This window comes from Epinephelus moara, chromosome 7, assembly GCF_006386435.1.
Source record: "Epinephelus moara isolate mb chromosome 7, YSFRI_EMoa_1.0, whole genome shotgun sequence".
In the NCBI taxonomy this organism is placed as follows: Eukaryota; Metazoa; Chordata; class Actinopteri; order Perciformes; family Serranidae; genus Epinephelus; species Epinephelus moara.
The window spans coordinates 18,493,224-18,510,566 of NC_065512.1; the positions used below are offsets into that span (position 1 = coordinate 18,493,224).

A 17,343-nucleotide genomic window follows, 5' to 3' on the forward strand; every position below is an offset into this window, starting at 1 on the left:
TTCAGGTCTGTCACATGAGGCCACTGGACCCAAAAGACCTTAGGACATCGACTTACTTTGGGTAAGAGACGTCTGTAAATCACTGGGTTCATTTATTTTCCAGCATCATAACCCACGTGGAATGACTCGGGATTTGATCCATTCGGTCCAATAACATTTTGACAGTCTAGAAGAGCCACACAATTGAATCATTTCATCTGCTAATCCGAAAGTTGGCTGCTCTACCGCCTTAAGTCCCATTGAAGGCCTAAACCAGAAGTTAGCCACATGGTCAGCAAAGTCGTGTTGCTGGTATTTGACCATAAGCAAAAGTATTGAACAAATTGGAGTTATGACTTGATGGTTGTTAGGAGCCAAGCAGTGAGGCAACAAGGACCCAGGCGTTGGGTCCACAACATTGTGGGTTTTTATTTACCCAAGAAATGCATGAAAAATTACAAACTAAGAAATGAACAATTAGGCCTATTATAGAGGTCAACGTAACATACTAAATATAATAACTACATAAGGTGTTGACTGAACAAACTGACCTGTCAACATGACACACGAGGGAGCATATATAGTGGCTTGGCCAAACCAAATAATATGCCAAAATGGAGGGCAACTACAACTAGATACAAAGCAAAACTAACTAAATCCAAATCCCCCCCGTGACATGGCAGCACATGGTTTGATCCAATGAGTTGGCTCCAGGATTTAAGAGTCCTCAGCCCTCAGCCACACCTTTTGCTCCACCAGGAAGGAACCTCCCCAAACAACCACGGTAAGCACACCCTCACTGAGCTGCTATGTACACTTAAATTAAACAATGTAAGGTTAAAGCAATTATTAAAAAAATCAAAAGTAACCTGTGTAGATAACAAACTAATGCGTGTAAAGAGTGTGGATTGGGAAAATATTACCATGTGTGGCTGTGAGCATCCCAGGTAGAGCTCGATGAAAGTCAGGGAATCACCAAATTGATCACAGTTTATCCTTAGGGGGCTTGAACGTGTGTGGGAATTTTCATGGCAATCCAGCATACATTTCACTCAAACCACAAACCAAGTATTCATCATGTGAGAACCACACATGTCTGTACAAAATGTCATGGCAATTTAGCCTGGACCAACCGACATTATCCTTAGACCTATGCTGCTAGCATGGCTAAAAATAAGACATACCTGTGCACCAAAATTTAAATATTACGAGGAAATAGTAGAATAATGTCATATCCTATACAAACTCATTTTAGTTGAATGTTTAAAGGTGTAGTATGGAGTTGATTGTTGAGTCTCATTCCCAGGACGTCAGAGATCAGTGCTTTGGGTTGATGGTTCGGTCCAACTACCAACCCAATCTCGTCTGTATTTTACGACCAGGGAATCCGCAATAAACTATCCTTCTCTAGAATTACATTAGAATTACATTCCGCACCTTGACGATAACTTCACATTACAAATCTTGTGCAAAAAGCATTTGACTTGCTGCTTAAAGAAACAAAGTCTTTTGAAATTGTTATGCTGTTAGAGTAGGAAGAGTTAAACCCACTGTGTGATTATCATTTCTACAGCTTTCTGGTCCTTTCCCAGAGAGAGCGATCATTCCCAGTGTAAGAGATTGTGTAGAGACTGTGAGAGCATTACGATACAGTCTCGGGCCATCGGTGATGTAACATCAGAGTAAGAGAGGATGAAGACAAACGCTAACACGCACAAACACATTCAGGAATGTTATACTCATATTCAGTAGTGTTTTATTTAACTGTTGTGATAGTGTTTTCAGATCAGATAGAGACCACAAGAGGGCATAAACAGGGTAGATATGTGCTGTTTTAGCTGCTAGTCAAACATGATAATACACATAATTATGCAAGGGGCTTGCGTCAGTAGGTTTTAGTCCCCTCAGCTATGTATTTGTATTCTGTATGTTTCCTTGCCAGTCTTTAAGCTACCTACCCTGACAGGCACATTCCCTTTGAAGCTGGAGACAGGGTGAGTGCAGAGATCCGGGTTGCACTGTGGGAATATAGGCCAGGAATCCAGGATCACGGATATGGGAATAGGCTGTGTCCTTGGGAAAGTAAGCTGTGTTGATAAACCGCTGAGGGATTCCTGGAATGGAAATGGGGTGAGTCAATCGATCATGAGAGTAAAGCCCTAAGGCGGAGCAGAGGTGGTGCTGGGTGGGGTGGTAGGTTGAACTGCATGATGGTATCTCCATCATTGGCTTAATCCCCCCCCTCGAGTCCAGTGACCAATTGAACAGTCAGTACAGTGTTCATTTGTTTCATCACAGACATGCAAGGACTGTACCAGTGAATCTGTGTATCTGATCCCATGCATGGTAGATCTTGTATAATTTATATTACAGCTATTTGGCAAATTACGCTGAAATGTTTAAAAAAAAAGAAATTCACCTCCATTCATTTCTGTATGGTTGGAAATCAATTGTTGGACTCTCTTGGTTGTGTAATCCATCACGGTGAACAATGCATTTGTTTGTGTCAAAGTTGTATTATAGTTGTGAGGCGGTGCAGAGCACACTGTTTAATAAATGTGCTAAAATAGCTGATATAAAAAAGAGATGTGATGTGACTGTAATGGAAAAAAGACTGGTTTCAAGAATACTTTGATTTCCATACCATACCATATGGAAATCAATGGCTGACTGAAAAGTACATTGAAAAATCTAAACCTTTATAGCATACTTTGGAATTTTATTTTCACAGCTTTATTCAGATTACACCTGGTTTGAAGAGCTAAAGCTTGGAAAGATACTGCAAAAACAATGATATTTTAATGTACAACTATCTAATCAATATTACTCAAATGACCCCGTTATAATACTCATGCTACGTGATGCTGACTGACCAAGCAAAATTAAGTTCGTGAGATGCAGTTGAAAGCTCGTTGATCTTGAGTTAAAGGAATACATCACTCCAAAATGACCATCAATTACTCACCCTGTGTTACATTGACTTTGTGAGGACAACTATGCATGCTCGTGTGCCTTTATGGTGAATAAAGAATCAAAAAAAGGAGAAAATTCCCGATGAGTTCAAGTAACAGGGGTCCATGTTTAACAAGTAGAAAACATCCCTTTACAAACTCTTACACTACTCCTGCAGTATAATCGAACTGTGTCTCAAATCACATACTTCCGTTAGTACACTTCCATGTAGTATACTATGTGCACTATGTACTTATTGGCGTAGGGCGCAAATTTCGACAGGGTAGTGTTGTCTCAAACCAAACATGGCTGTTGTGCACTTAACGGAAATGATGACCGCAAATGTGCAGCTGTTAGCTAGTTAGCAAACTAGCATTAGCATTCGCGTTATGGTTCGCGGTACCAAATCATTACAGATTGCTAAATTAACCCAATAAACATACTACTGGCTTATACCCGACAACAGCGTAGTGGTGCTTAGTGCAAAAAACCCCCTTCCGCTACATAGCCAAGATGGCAACCATTGAGGGTGAGAAGTGTCCATAGTTCCACACTCAACTTCTTGTCCACTTTGAGTGCACCATCCGGGTACTCATAGTGCACTGCATTTCTCCATACTTCTCAGTGTGAACGCACTTATGCACTCAAAATATTAAGTGTAAGTACAGAAGTACGCGATTTAGTGTGATCTAGTGTCATTTCTCCAGTCGTATGCTCAGTACTTCCCAAACAGATGGCTCTTTCTGATGGGAACTGAATGGAAAGTAAAACTTATGCGTGCTCTCTTCAAAGCCAGACTCCATTGACAAAAACAGTAATTTTACCTCCCTGAGCACAGGAGCTTCTGGTCTACCACTGCCTCAATTTGTAGTTCGTCTGTGTTATTGTGTGACTATGGTGACTTCAAACTAACCCTTTTAAACACCAAAGTCCCACAATAAAACAAATAAATGAAATGATTGAGGCAGTGGTAGACCAGCAGCTCCTGTGTTTAGCAATGTTAAATTATTAGTTTTGCCAGTGGAGCCTGGCTTAAAATAAAGCGATATAATGGCTTCAGTTTCTCATCAGAAATCACTGCAAAGTAAAGCAGTGAAAATATTCTAAATATAGTGTACACTTAAACTGATTATATAGATGTTTTTGGTGGCTTAAATAGGTTTTGCTGCTGACCCCTCCACAGGAGTACATCATTTAGCTTCCATGACGATACTCCTGCCTGCTTCTCCAAACTGGGAGCATGCTGCCTGATGCTAATACACTGACTACGGATGAGTAACCCATATAAGCCTACTTCAAACAATCCAAACTACCCCTTTAATTAACACAGTTGCACACACTCAGAACATTAGAACACGAAGGGAAAATAAACATATTAGCACACACACATATTTGCAGGTGCATACACACATGCACTTGTGTGGGATAATGCACTAACCTTAAACCACACATCTCTCTGTCAAATCCTGACATCCACTCAGGACAGTAAGCCAGGGCTGAGGGTGCTGTCTTCTTTGACCAATCAGAGAGGCTGAGCCTGTCTCTTTCTCCTCTCTGACGTCAGGCAGATGAAAGCACAGAAGGAGGGTGAGACTGAGAGACAGTGGAAGACAGCGAGAGCTTAAAGAGGAGTCATATCAGAAGAGTCGAATAGGGTCAGCTGAGTGGGAGAAGAAGAGAAGGATGGAGAGTGACGTTGGCAGTAAGAAGGGAGAAAGAAAATACTGACAGATCATTAAAAAGTAGGAAAAAAGGGAAAAGGTGAACTCAGAGGAGGGGAAGAAGAGAATGAAGAGCATGCATCTTAAAGCCAGCTGTGAAGGGCAAACAAGAGAAGAAAAGAGATATAGTGACAGATTCACTAAAGAGGTCCATTTCGGCGCTGACACAGTGCGCAGGAGGTGGGAAGGTTGTGGATTTGACACAAGTTGGCACAGTTGGCTGATGTCACCTGTCTCTTTCCTTTCACCCCATTCTCCTCCTCCTCTGATTGTCGTTGGGTGCAGTCTAGCAACAACCTCTGTCCTCCTCCCTGGCTGTCTGTCTCCGTCAGGAATGCCGATGGGTGGGGAAACACATTGTGATGACGAGATAGTGAACATCAGGGTGCGAAAAGGTCTTTCCAAAGCTTAGGATGCTCATGAAATATTGATTGGTTTAAAGAGGCAACATTGTCAGCATCAATTTAAGCTTCCTGTGTGACTCAAACAATACAGAATGGGGTTACTTTTTATAGTTGGATCAGATTCAGAGTGACTTAAAAAACTTCAGAGAGCTAAAAAGGCAATGAACGCTCCACTTGGTTATTTTGGATTTGTTTATAAAACATTTTTAAATAGGCACTTATAAATAGACGGTTGAGCTTTGACAAGCCAGACAGAGCAATGATGTAAAAATAGATATAACAGGGGGTTTGGATATTGAATGACACACTTATTTGCTTTTGATTTCCTACAAATTTAAATAGAAAACGAGATGCAAATTACCTTTGATTCAGCAAGAGTGGCTGTGTGAGTACAGCGAGAAAATGCAATCAATTCTACATGTATGTACAGTTGTTTCAGAGAGGACACACACACACACACACACACACGCAGAAACACACACACGTTCCCGGGCATGGATAGTGGATGAGTCATGTCTGCCAGCCCTTACTGTTACTGTGATGGCTCCAGATTTAAGGGCCAGCAATCTGCATTCATCTCACAGACCTACACTCTCTTGCTCTCTCTCCGCTGTCTCTCTACTCTGTCTCACTCTTGCCCTCACACTACTTCTGTCTCCATTACACACACACACACATGGATACACAAACAAACACGCAGGTAGGGAAAGTGTTGGGAGTGGTGTGAAACTGACAACTCTCTGCTGTGCCAGCCACACACACCGTATGTTGTTGATTGGCCACCTCTCAGGAGCTGACATAAGTCAGGCGTTCAGCTCGAACCAATCAAATTGCTGATCTGGAAACGGCATTATGAAACTCCTGGCAAGGTCCTTATATCCATATGTCTACCAACAGTGCAGGCGGGGGGGGGGGGGGGCAGCCACACACATGCACAAACACACACACAGTCGGGGTCAAAGACAGAGCATGAAATTGAGCAACTAACTACAGTTAAAGGCAGACTAGACAATCCCAGCCGAAGTAGGACATCTTTCCCCGCGAGGCATGATCACAGCATCCTGCAGTGACATAATATGTGAGAGCAATGAGTGATGAATGATGAGCATTCAAGCATCCTTAGCAATGACACAACAGATGTTTGCCACAACACCATCCGCTGTTCCAAATTCAGTTGATGTTCCTACCAAAAATCCAGGCCCTGCATGGTGGATTATTCAGTCACCGTTGCGATCAGAGGTGAATCAGAGAAGGAGGACTTCAAAAACATCATGCAAATCGAATCTCCTTGTGTGAGCTGCACCTGCTGACATTTGGTGATAAATCTGCAAATTACGTTAGTGGTGGGACATGTTCCCTCCACTGGGAACATTTTTTTTTAGGTTAAACAGCTCTCTTAAAGGTCCAGTGTGGAAGATTTGGTGATGCTTCAAAACTGTTGGGGATGGCGTTGGAATGGTTAGCATTGTTGCCTCACAGCAAGAGGGTTTCTGGTTTGAACCCAGGGTGGGGGAGCCCTTCTATGTGGAGTTTGCATGTTCTCTCCGTGTCAGAATGGGTTTTCTCTGAGTACTCCAGCTTCCTCCCACAGTCCAAAGACATGCAGTTTAAGTTAATTAGTGACTCTAAATTTCCCGTAGGTGTGAATGTGAGTGTGAATGGTTGTCTGTCTCTATGTGTCAGCCCTGTGATAGTCTGGTGGCCTGTCCAGGGTGTACCCTGCCTCTCGCTCAATGCCAGCTGGGATAGGCTCCAGCCCCGCCGCGACATGATAAGCGGTTACGGAAAATGAATGAAATGAATGAATGAGCTCTCTTAAAGGTCTAGTGTGAGATTTAGGGCATCTAGCAGATTGCAACAAAACTTCTCTTGGTTAGAATTCTTTGGTGTTCATTGTGCGCATGATCTGGGAGCCAATTTACCCGCAAAGGTCTCCTACAAAACAAACTGACCACGGGCCTCATTTATAAAGCAGTACGTAGGATCCATACATCCATAAAAATGTACAGAAGGCCAAAGCAAAAATGGCTTGCGCTAAAAAATATGCATCAATTTCAGGCTTCCACCTTATCATCCGTTTGTAAGCAAGTTTCTCCCGCCAAGTCTGTCTTCATAGATCGGTGAGAAGTGGCTTACGCCTCTTTCAGGCCTCATTTTGTGAGTAGGCAATGTTTATAAATGAGATCTTGCTATTTTAAACAGTAAAAACACTGAATAAAGAAGTTTAATATTACGAAACAGTGTTTCCTACACTGTTAGCCGAGCACCTGCTAATTTGTGCTCACCTTTTTTCTTTGATGACTTAACATCCAGACGTTCAGGGGATTTTTCAGGCTTAATTATCCACAGAGGTCTCTTCCTGGTGATTTAAACCCGTAAAAACACTAGATGACGCAATTTTACATTAAAAAAATCTGTGTTTTTCCAACACTACTCATTGCAGACAAACCAAACACTAGCTGTCTGGAGCGTTTGGTTTGGTCTGTCTGTTCTGGGCTACTGTAGAAACATGGTGGTGCAACATGGCGATATCTGTAAATGAGGACCCCCTCACTGTGTAGATATAAACAGCTCATTCTAAGGTAACCAAAACACAATTTTTATTCTCAGATGATTATACACTAAAGAAAACATACTTACTATACTGTATTCCATTTCTTCCAATGTATCACCCTAAATCATACACACTGGACTTTTATACACTCAATGGAAGGTGCAACAAGAGGTGTAAACACCTCTTTATGTTGCGTTTGAGGGCAGTTTTACAAAGTAAACCTCTGCAACAGGCAGTTTAGTAAACTGCAGCTTCCACACAGACAACCCTGAGAGGTGAGCTGTCCATGGTGCTGAAACTAAGTGCTGCTCTCCCACAGGACAAAAAGACCACACAATATAAAACATTTTCATTTAATTCCCATCACTTTTCAGTATATTGTTGCATCATTTTTTGGCAGGGGGAAACTGGCTGCACTAAAACTAATTGGACTAGTGTTGGATGAGCACTTCTCCCCCTCAACAACAAATTGTAGAAGAAGCCGCCTCCCGCCCTGCCTTAAGCACGAATTAATCAGGTAATCATCTCTTGTCTTATCCTCAATATACAGCCCATTAACATTAGGCAACGCTCTCTTTGGTGGTTCTCCAAGCCATGCACACTGACAATGATTAGTAGCTCTGAGGACGAGGATAAATACAGTAATTTACTTTCAGCACCCTGAGAGCAACTACCTGTCCCTCCTCCCTCTTTCTCCCTCTGTCACACACACACACAGGTGCATTATATATGGAGTCACACTGTAAGTCATGTGTTTGTTTTAAACCCACTGACCAAACACAACACAGGTGATAAGGTGGGACCCACTTGCAGGGAGCAGGTACGTGATACTGAACCTACAAGTACAAAGTGTGCTTGCTCAGCTGCTTGTTCAGAGTCAGTGTTGTTAAAGCCTTAATTTCCTTAATATTAATTCCACCTGCGTCTTCTCTGGGTAAGATGATGAAAAAACACTGTGTAATGTGAGGATTTACAGCCTGCATTGCGTGTATGAAATGAGTCGGAATTTTAAATGACTGAAACAGTCAGAGTGATGTCTTAACTGCATTGTTGTTCTTGTGAATGGACTCGCGCCTATCCTGCACCAAAAGCAAGATGTCGCCAAAAGTGTGTGTTTGTGCTGCCAAGACAACATTTGGGGACTATTACTCATGAAGAGCAGAGAGGATAGCCTAAACACCGTTAACCACCTTTATGTGTGTCTGTGCTCTCTCTCCCTCTCCCTCCCTGTGTGTGTGTGTGCATGTGTCTCCGTGTGTGTTTGTGTGCATATAGGTAATAAGCTGCTCCGCCACTGCGCAACGATGGAGCTATCGCAACGATGGAGATGACGCAAACCGACCCAGCTCTCCGAAAAAGTGTTTCAAGACGAACATGGCGGCAACTTAACCGCGGTCCAAGATGACAATGGCCAACGGGAGAAAGGATTCTAGGCTTTCCGCCCAAGCACCGGACAGTGTGCGTGCATCGAAAGGGCTCGTTGCTCTCCTTTAAGTCAATCTGCAAAGCGAACGGCGGCAGACGCGCAGCATCAGCACCGAGAGGCTCGCAACAGCTGGTCTCCCTGCGCCCCCGACGAGAGAACAAACCCGGGGAGGGACGGTAGGGAGAGGGGGGCATGCGGTCAAAGAGGACGCCGTTTCCCCCCGGAGAGCCATGGAGAACCGGGATGCGGCAGCGCGAAGCTTAATCTGTGCGGGCGCGCTAATTGGATCGGAATAGCACCGATTGCTGCGGGCGCGATAGAGAAGCGCCCTGGACCGGCGGAGGCACGGCACCCCACCGTTACAGAGGAGAACCAACCGGAGTCCGTCTCCCCCCAAGTCAATGAGTATTGTGGCAGAGCAGCCCCCGCGGTGGAGTCGGCCAGGGCAGCACTTTCCTAAAATATGACCAGGGGTGCTTGGATGCGTCGGCAGCATGATGAGGGCTTAAAATACTGGTTTGCACCCCGAGAGAACGAGAAGCCATTTACCGAGTCGGAGCGGGCCCAGAGATGGCGACTGTCGCTGGCCTCTCTGCTGTTCATCACCGTCCTGCTCTCTGATCACTTGTGGTTCTGCGCCGAGGCGAAACTGACGCGAACCCGAGACAAGCGGTCGGACGAGGGGCTTGCATACACGGACATGGGCGAGTACCCAAACTCCCTCCACCGACACCATATCCCAACATCACCTGACCCCAACCGCCTCGCCAGAGAGGAAGATGTTATTTTTATAGGGAATTCTACCAAACCTCTGTGGCGAATGGACACCTGTCATCCAGACAGCCTGTCCAAAGACTGCTTTACTTTCACGGACGCGAAGACCGTGTGCCGGGGCCTCTCCGGTGGAGGGGAAAAGGGGACACAGTTGGCGTACGTGAATCTGAGCGATTTGTACCTTTCTTTTTGTAATTCCTACTCACTTTTGGATTTGTTTTACGGGTTTACGAGTCCGGACGTTGTGAATTGCACCCTGGATATGCCCATGGGGGCGGATGAATGCACCGAGTGTGTTCGGGCTTATCAGCTTCTTGACCAGCAGGCGGAGGAAATCTACCGGGAGTTTGAACTGCTGGTTCAGAAATATGAGACGGATGCATACTCGGTTAGGACGTGCATGGAGGAATGCAAGGTAGGACTAACGAGGCGCGCACGCACACACGCGCACACACACACAAGTGCTTTTAAGGGGGTGGGTTCACAGTCGTCATGGCAACCATTGGGCATATCTGTCAGTATATTGGTATTTATTCTTTATTTATTTTGTAGAGATCAGGCAACCAGTGCTTTTACTGCATCAGCTGGTCTGTCAGGGTTTGCACAAACACACAGTTGCACCACATGACAGTACCATGGGGGACCAGAGGACAGGCCAGCAGACTCCTGCAGTCCCTCATCACTCTCTTTCCCCCCTTGTTTCTCTTCCTCTGCCTCTCTAAATCTAATCTCGTGGACCACTTTGTGAACTGTGACTGTGGAAGTGACGTTTGACATTTGGAGCAAGGGCCAGGCTTGCACCGCAGCTCTGTGAAATGAGAGGAGAGAGGGCTGTTGAGTGGTGCTCATTTCAATATCGTTAATAGCACACGAGTGATTTCTGCACCTAATCCAGGCTTTGTATTGTCCCCAGTTTGCTTGTTGTCTCGATAACATGGCAGCCTCAAACAGCACATATCTCAGGTTGTGGAGTACATGTTGTGCATGTCAACAGCGTAGCATACCCAGGTCTACATCATCTATACACACACACACACACACATACAGACAAACACACTTTTACTTCAGGCATCAGGGCCCTCTCAGCTGTGTTGAACAAAGACAACGCACCTGTAAATAGTAACATGGTGGAGATACATTGGATATTACACTTCAATCTGGATCATTTGTTGCGCGCTGGACTGTTGCAGAGGCTCTGTCTCCCCGACAGCTGTGCATCCTCCTGTGCTCGCTGTCCACGCTGCTGAGAGAAGGCCCTGCAAGAGGCCTTTCAGGAAGACATGCTTGTTCCTGTGGCTGTGTACTTATGGAACGACATCAATTGATTTAATTAGTGTGGCAGTGAAGTACGGTTGTTTTTGTTCACCTTATTGGCACAGGGACCAGCCTCATCTCTTAAACAGAGTGGACCACACTGCATGTCCTCCCACCTCTATCCATACCTGATTAGCTCAGTCAGGTGGGTTGATGTGTTCATGTTTGGATAGATGGAAATGTGCAGTTTGGGGGTCTTTCATTAACAAGATTGAGAACTGCTGGTATAATAAATATGGAATATGGTTCATGACATGAGGGATGTGGGAGTATGGCTTGACAAGGACAAAAGAGATTTACTGTATGTTAGTGTGGCTTGTACTGCGTCTGATACTCTGATGCTGTGTCTATTGTATAGCTTCAATTATTTCGCAAATTAACTTTTTACCCGTGCCACATCATGTTCTTATCAAGTTTCTTGTCCTGAACATTAAGGTTTTGAGGAATTATAATGACAGTTGATATAAAATGCATCCAAAGCCAGGAGAGCTGCAGCATCACCACAAAAGCACTGTGTAGTAACAGGTCAGGAAATGAACTTCGGAAAGCAGGAAATCTTCCGTCAAAACTGCCCTCATAATGGTCCTGCAACCCAAACCCCATTTCTACAAGATGGATGTTGTACAAGGGCAGATGGTCAGGGTGCTGGGCTGTGAGTGCTGATAATCCATGTGTGTGTGTGAGGAAGGCCAGTTAGTGGGAGGATACACAAAGGATAAACCTTCACATTGTAATCATGTGTTGTTTATATATTTGTTTCTTGTGAGTCATAGCTTATTGTTAGGCTCTGACTGTGTGCATGCATGTACATATGTGCATGAGGCTGTTTCCTACAACATCATATAGCTGCTTCCTTCTCATGCCATTTAATCACCAGTGTGCATTTGCACTCCTACTCTTTGCTAATGTAATCAGACTCAGGCAGGGCTACAGCAGCCTTTTAGCCCCTTTAGCCCAATCTGAATTGCTAATCTGCTCCAGTGTTCGTGTGACCTTTGTGAAAGCACAGCACCCCAGGCCTGCATCACAAACCACCGCTCCTTGAAGAACCACTCCGCTGGACAATAAGAGACATTAGACAGCTTGAAACAATATTATTACTATTCACTCGTATCTTTCTTTTCTCTCTTGTCTCTGACATTTTCACTTCTTCATCTTCGTTTTAAACAACTGCTTAAGGTTTCTTTCAAATAGTTTAAAGGGACAGTTGTTTTGGTGTGAGTTGCAGAGTGTTAGAGATATCTTCCATAGAGATGTCTGCCTTCTCTCCAATTTAATGGAACTAGATAGCACTTGACTTGTTGTCCGTAAAGCAGCAGCAATGTCTCTTTGCAGAAATCATGACCCCGGTTCTCAAGATAATCCACACAGCTTGTTGTGAGCAGTTTTATGTAGGAACTATTTTCTTTCTACTGAACACACCCACCAATTGTATCACTGCACAGAAGGAAGCATGCATCTCCTGCTAGCTCACCTAGCACCACTGAGCTAGTTAACGTTACATCTCAGCCGAGGAGGACCCCTTTAATGTTTAGATATCACGCTGTCATGAGCACGGGCCTCTCGTCCATGAGTGGACACATGCCTCTTTCTGCATGGTAATGCGGTTGGCGGGTGCAGTTTGGTACAAAGAAAGTAATTCCTAAATGAAACTGCTGCAACAGTTGGTGTCATTATATCCACGAGACGGCCGACAACGCTACGGCCAATATCTCTAACACTCAGGAACTGAGGAACACTCAGGTGGGGTGAACTGTTCCTTTAAATCAACTGAAACTGTAACATCACGTGATGTTTGTTTATGTTGTGTCAATGTTGTATACGTACACGGGATGGGAGAACAGATAAGCCGTTAGATGATAAAAAAGGAAAAGGGATAATGGAAAATATGAGGCAGGTGAATTTCAAGAGGCATCAATACGATACGCACACACATAATATGACATAACTAGTCTACTAATCTTCATGGACAGATGTAAACTGTGGGTGTCATTATCATTCAAACCAGCTAGTTTTCATCAGCATGGTGTTTGGCACCAGGCCTGCCTTGTTTACTGTCAGAGAATGATGTGTTACTAGAGTTCACTGGCAAGCGTTACCTGTGCAGCTAAAGCCTCACTGAGCTTATTTCTCTGTGTCATAGACCTCCATTGTTGCCCCAGACCTATTAAAAACACATCAGTGGGCCACAGTGTTGTACTGAGTGACATGTTTATCTGTTTCCATGAAAATAGGCACCGTAGTTGATTTAGAGTCAAACCACATACCCCGTCCTGCTGTTGCAAATACTCATTAGTGATCTGAATGTGTATGTATCTGTTGAATAGTTCCCAAAAAATGAACTTCTGTTTGAGTAATATTCGATAAAACTACAGTGCACAGCTGTTTTAGAAAACGACTTAGCTATTAAAAATAACTTTATATTTGTGACATGTTTTAAAAGATTTAAATCTTCAGAAGGAGCGTATGGGTGCCACAGACAGACAGGGTAGAGAAGTTTCATTTTCAGATGCTGCATTTGACTGAGACGGGTCTTTCTTACTCTGACTTGTGACTTTAAAGCCCCACTTTTGCACCACCTTTGCACAATTACGCTTGACATGTAGTAAAAGCACAGGTGTAAATAAATAAATGCAATTAAGCTGCTTCAGTCTCAGGGTCCTGGTTGTTGATTGTTGGCTCATTGTCACACTGTCATGACTATAATGAAATAATTCCTAATGTTAGTAACGTGTGCTTTCCTTACAATTACAAGTCAAAATGTCTGCTGTTACAAGGCATATTACTCCCTAAGAAACTAATTTCAGGACAAGTCCGCAAACTATGTTTACAGTAGGGCTGGGCGATATGGAGTAAATCAAACATTAGGATATTTTTGACCCAATACCTCAATATTGATGTTGCACTGATACTGTAGGGTTGACTTAAAGTGCGTAAAGTGGGTAAATGCAAGTAATAAAACAGCTAATACAGTCTGGTAACTTCAAAAAATGACATCACTTTACTGTAATGCAGCCTTTAAAACCAAGAAAATACAACATTTATGATATTACGATATCCAAAGTTGGAGACGAATTCTAGTCTCATAACACAGTACTGACGTAAGATTGATATGTCACCCAGCCCTAAATTACAGTAGCTTATGATTCTCAATATCTGATGTTTTCATGCAATATTTCTGCTTCATTTGAGATGGAAAAATGACATGTGCTTAACTCTACAGGCATGTAGGTAAAGGAAGTTCACATTATCGTGAGTAAAGTCTGCTACAGCCAACTCAGGTGAAAAAAACAGAACTTTTGGCACAGTGTGGCGTGTACAGTACCGTATACACCAGCACAGGGACATCAGAAAAATGTGTATCAAATGAAACATAATGGAAGAGGTGTGCAAATTGTTGTGCTATATCCAAGGCTGTAGACAGGACCAACTTAATCGAGTCCAAGTCAAGTCCAAGCGCAGTCCAGAGCAAATCGAGTCCTTTTCAAGACCAGAATACGCAATAGTTTCTGTCCAATGCTAATATAGTGTTTAAGGAGTTAGGATGGACAATGAAATAAACTATGAGTGAACATAACTGATCTATCTCCTAACATCAAACTCATCAATGCATAGAATTTAGGTCTGAGGCCCATTACAGGCTCCTACTGGTAAGCTAACCAAAATACTTTAAATTCTTTGTTGTGTTGTGCCAGAGTTGCTTGCAAAATTGGTGCAGTATCACAGAGGAAGAGGTGGAGGGAGGGGTATTTTCTTTTCACGTATCATGTTGGTAAAATTAGGCAACGTTCTGTACAACTGTTCCCGAATCAGCAGCCAGGAACGACCAGTTCTCAATAGCTGAGCCTGAGACCAAGACTAATTCCCAGTCCAACAAGGCATGAGAACAAAACAAATGCAAGACCTTCAAAAGTGGTCTCAACACTGGACTCGAGTATCACCAGCCCTGGCTACACCCCTCCTCTTTGTTACCTGTTTTTTTCTCCTCCTATTACCCTTTACTTCGTGTGTTCTTTGCACCTTTTGATCTCTGTATGTACCTGTTTATATCACACAGACATGTGATTATACACACACACACACACACACACACACACACACACACACACACACACGCACACAAAGAGCCCCATGTGCAGTGTTTCCTGCAGGTCCAGACCTGACTGTCCCTTCCGGTGTAATTTAATTTGCACTCCCATAATTCTCTGCTTCTCTGGTGGCTGTGTCTCCAGGGCTCTGTCTCAACATGTTGATCTCCTTTCTCCCTCGATCTGTCATTGTCTCTCCCTCACTTTCACATCCTTTCCCTCTTTGTCTTTCTCCCATCTGTGTCAGAGCGCTGAGGAACCAACATCACACGTACACATGTGTCCAGTATCTGTCTCTGCATCACCTCCGCCCCTTTCTCCCCTCCTCCTTATAGACTCACTTCCCATCAGGGGCCTTGGTTTCTCTCTCCCTCTCCCTTCCTAGAGATATGTGGGTGTTGAGCTCTTCTCTGCTGCTGGAGTGATGGATGCTGATCTAGGTTAAGGTCCTTTCCTTCCCTTGAATTACAGGCCTGTCCACACAAATCCCACTGTGTGCTCCCTCAGCCAGCCTCTCTGGCCTTCTGCTTATTCAATCACCTTTTCTCCTCTATCACTCTCTATTTCTACAAGACTATTCAGTTAAGCTCCTATTTAATTTAGCTGTTTATGTTTTAACTCTGCAGTGAAGATGGGGCAATTGTGTTTTCCATTAAATAAAACAGAATTACAAAAAGTCCCTGCCGGAGTCCCAGTGTATGTCAAGGTAAAATTCAGAAAAGATAATGTAAGATAAAACTTTATTGATCCCCAGGAGGGAAATTTTGCATTACAGCACCACGAGAAGCAGACCAGAGATACAGTAGGTAGGAACCAGTCTACAGCCATGCTAGCAGCCCTGTGAGACTGTTTTAAGGTACAGAGGTGCTTTGAGTTGAATTCAGATGTCAGTAATGATAATGCTAACATGATGCTGAGGTTTACCATTGTCACCATCTTAGTTTAGCATGCTAACATCTGCTAATCAGCACTATATCCACTATAAATTTGACCTGATGATGGTTAAAAGGCAGAACCCAGGTCTGAAGAAGGGTAACCCCTGCACCTATGTGATGACACCTTCTAGAGCGGTGGCTTTTGGTTAGCCAGTGGGAGACACACACAGAGACTCACATGCACTTACATACACGCATGGTCAGTACATCTACCACAGCAACAAACAGACTTCATTCTCCGCTCAGGATGCCATTACTTCACTATATCTTTACATAGAAAATAGTTGTTTAATCTGTATCACATTCCACAGCAGTTTGTCCACTAGTTGAGATCCCCAGCCAACATTTGTATGTAGGGCCCATGTGGGTGGTAAATGGGCTAAAAAAAATGGGCCCTAGATGGGATTGTCCATTGGTTCCATGATGGCCCCATGGCAGTCGCCCACATGGTTGGGTTTAATCAAGTAGGCCCATATAGGTTATGCTAGGGCTACCTGGGTACAAAGTGGGTATGGGCCCAAAATGGGCACCTTATCCGGGGCCCACTTGGGTAAACCCACCCATGTGGGCAATTGGCATAGGACCAATGTGGAACTTGTTGGCAATCCCATATAGGGCCCATTTTTCTGTTAATTTACGACCCATATGGGCCCCACATACAGATGTTGGCTTGGCCAGGGATGTAATGGTAGTTGATGAGGTGGGTGTACTACTAGGTGAATGGGTAGGTTACCAAGGAGGAAGTTGGTATACTCTCCTATATATTCCAGTGGCTTTTTGGCTGAGAAAAAGAAGTGGGTATACCCAGTATACCCGTGTGCACCTTCCATTACACCACTGGTTGAGATGGAAACTTTTAGTTGCCGTATTGGGCCTCTTGACTGTCTTCCTCAGGAGATGGAGATTGTCCAGTTGTAATGCTGATTGTAGATCAGATTAAAAGCAAGGTTTAATTAGATAGTTCCTTGTCATGAATGTTCTTAAGTGCACCTTACTTCTTTAAGTGTCTGATTGTTTGTTTGTCGAAATACCTGTACATTTATGTTGAATTGAAAGCTCCAAATCAGACACACAGGTGTGTGGTGAGATTGTTTGCGTCAGTTCATGTAAAAATTCACTCTGAACCAAAACAAAGTAAGAGGAGCAGCAGAGTCAATAGCATGCATTGTCTGGGGAGCATCAATGTATGTACAAAA

The 17,343-nt window shown here is 43.8% G+C and overlaps 1 protein-coding gene across 1 annotated transcript in view; it reads left to right on the forward strand.

The window, feature by feature from the left end:
- Positions 1-728: 728 nt before the first annotated feature.
- The window catches only part of LOC126393605 (NALCN channel auxiliary factor 1), a 120,577-nt gene continuing 103,962 nt past the window's right edge, over positions 729-17,343 (forward strand). Inside the window, exons 1-2 of the mRNA XM_050049836.1 lie at positions 729-763; positions 8,886-10,225. Of these exons, the coding sequence (XP_049905793.1) occupies positions 9,500-10,225 (726 nt within the window). The 5' untranslated portion in view covers positions 729-763; positions 8,886-9,499. The remainder of the gene's footprint in view (positions 764-8,885; positions 10,226-17,343) is intronic.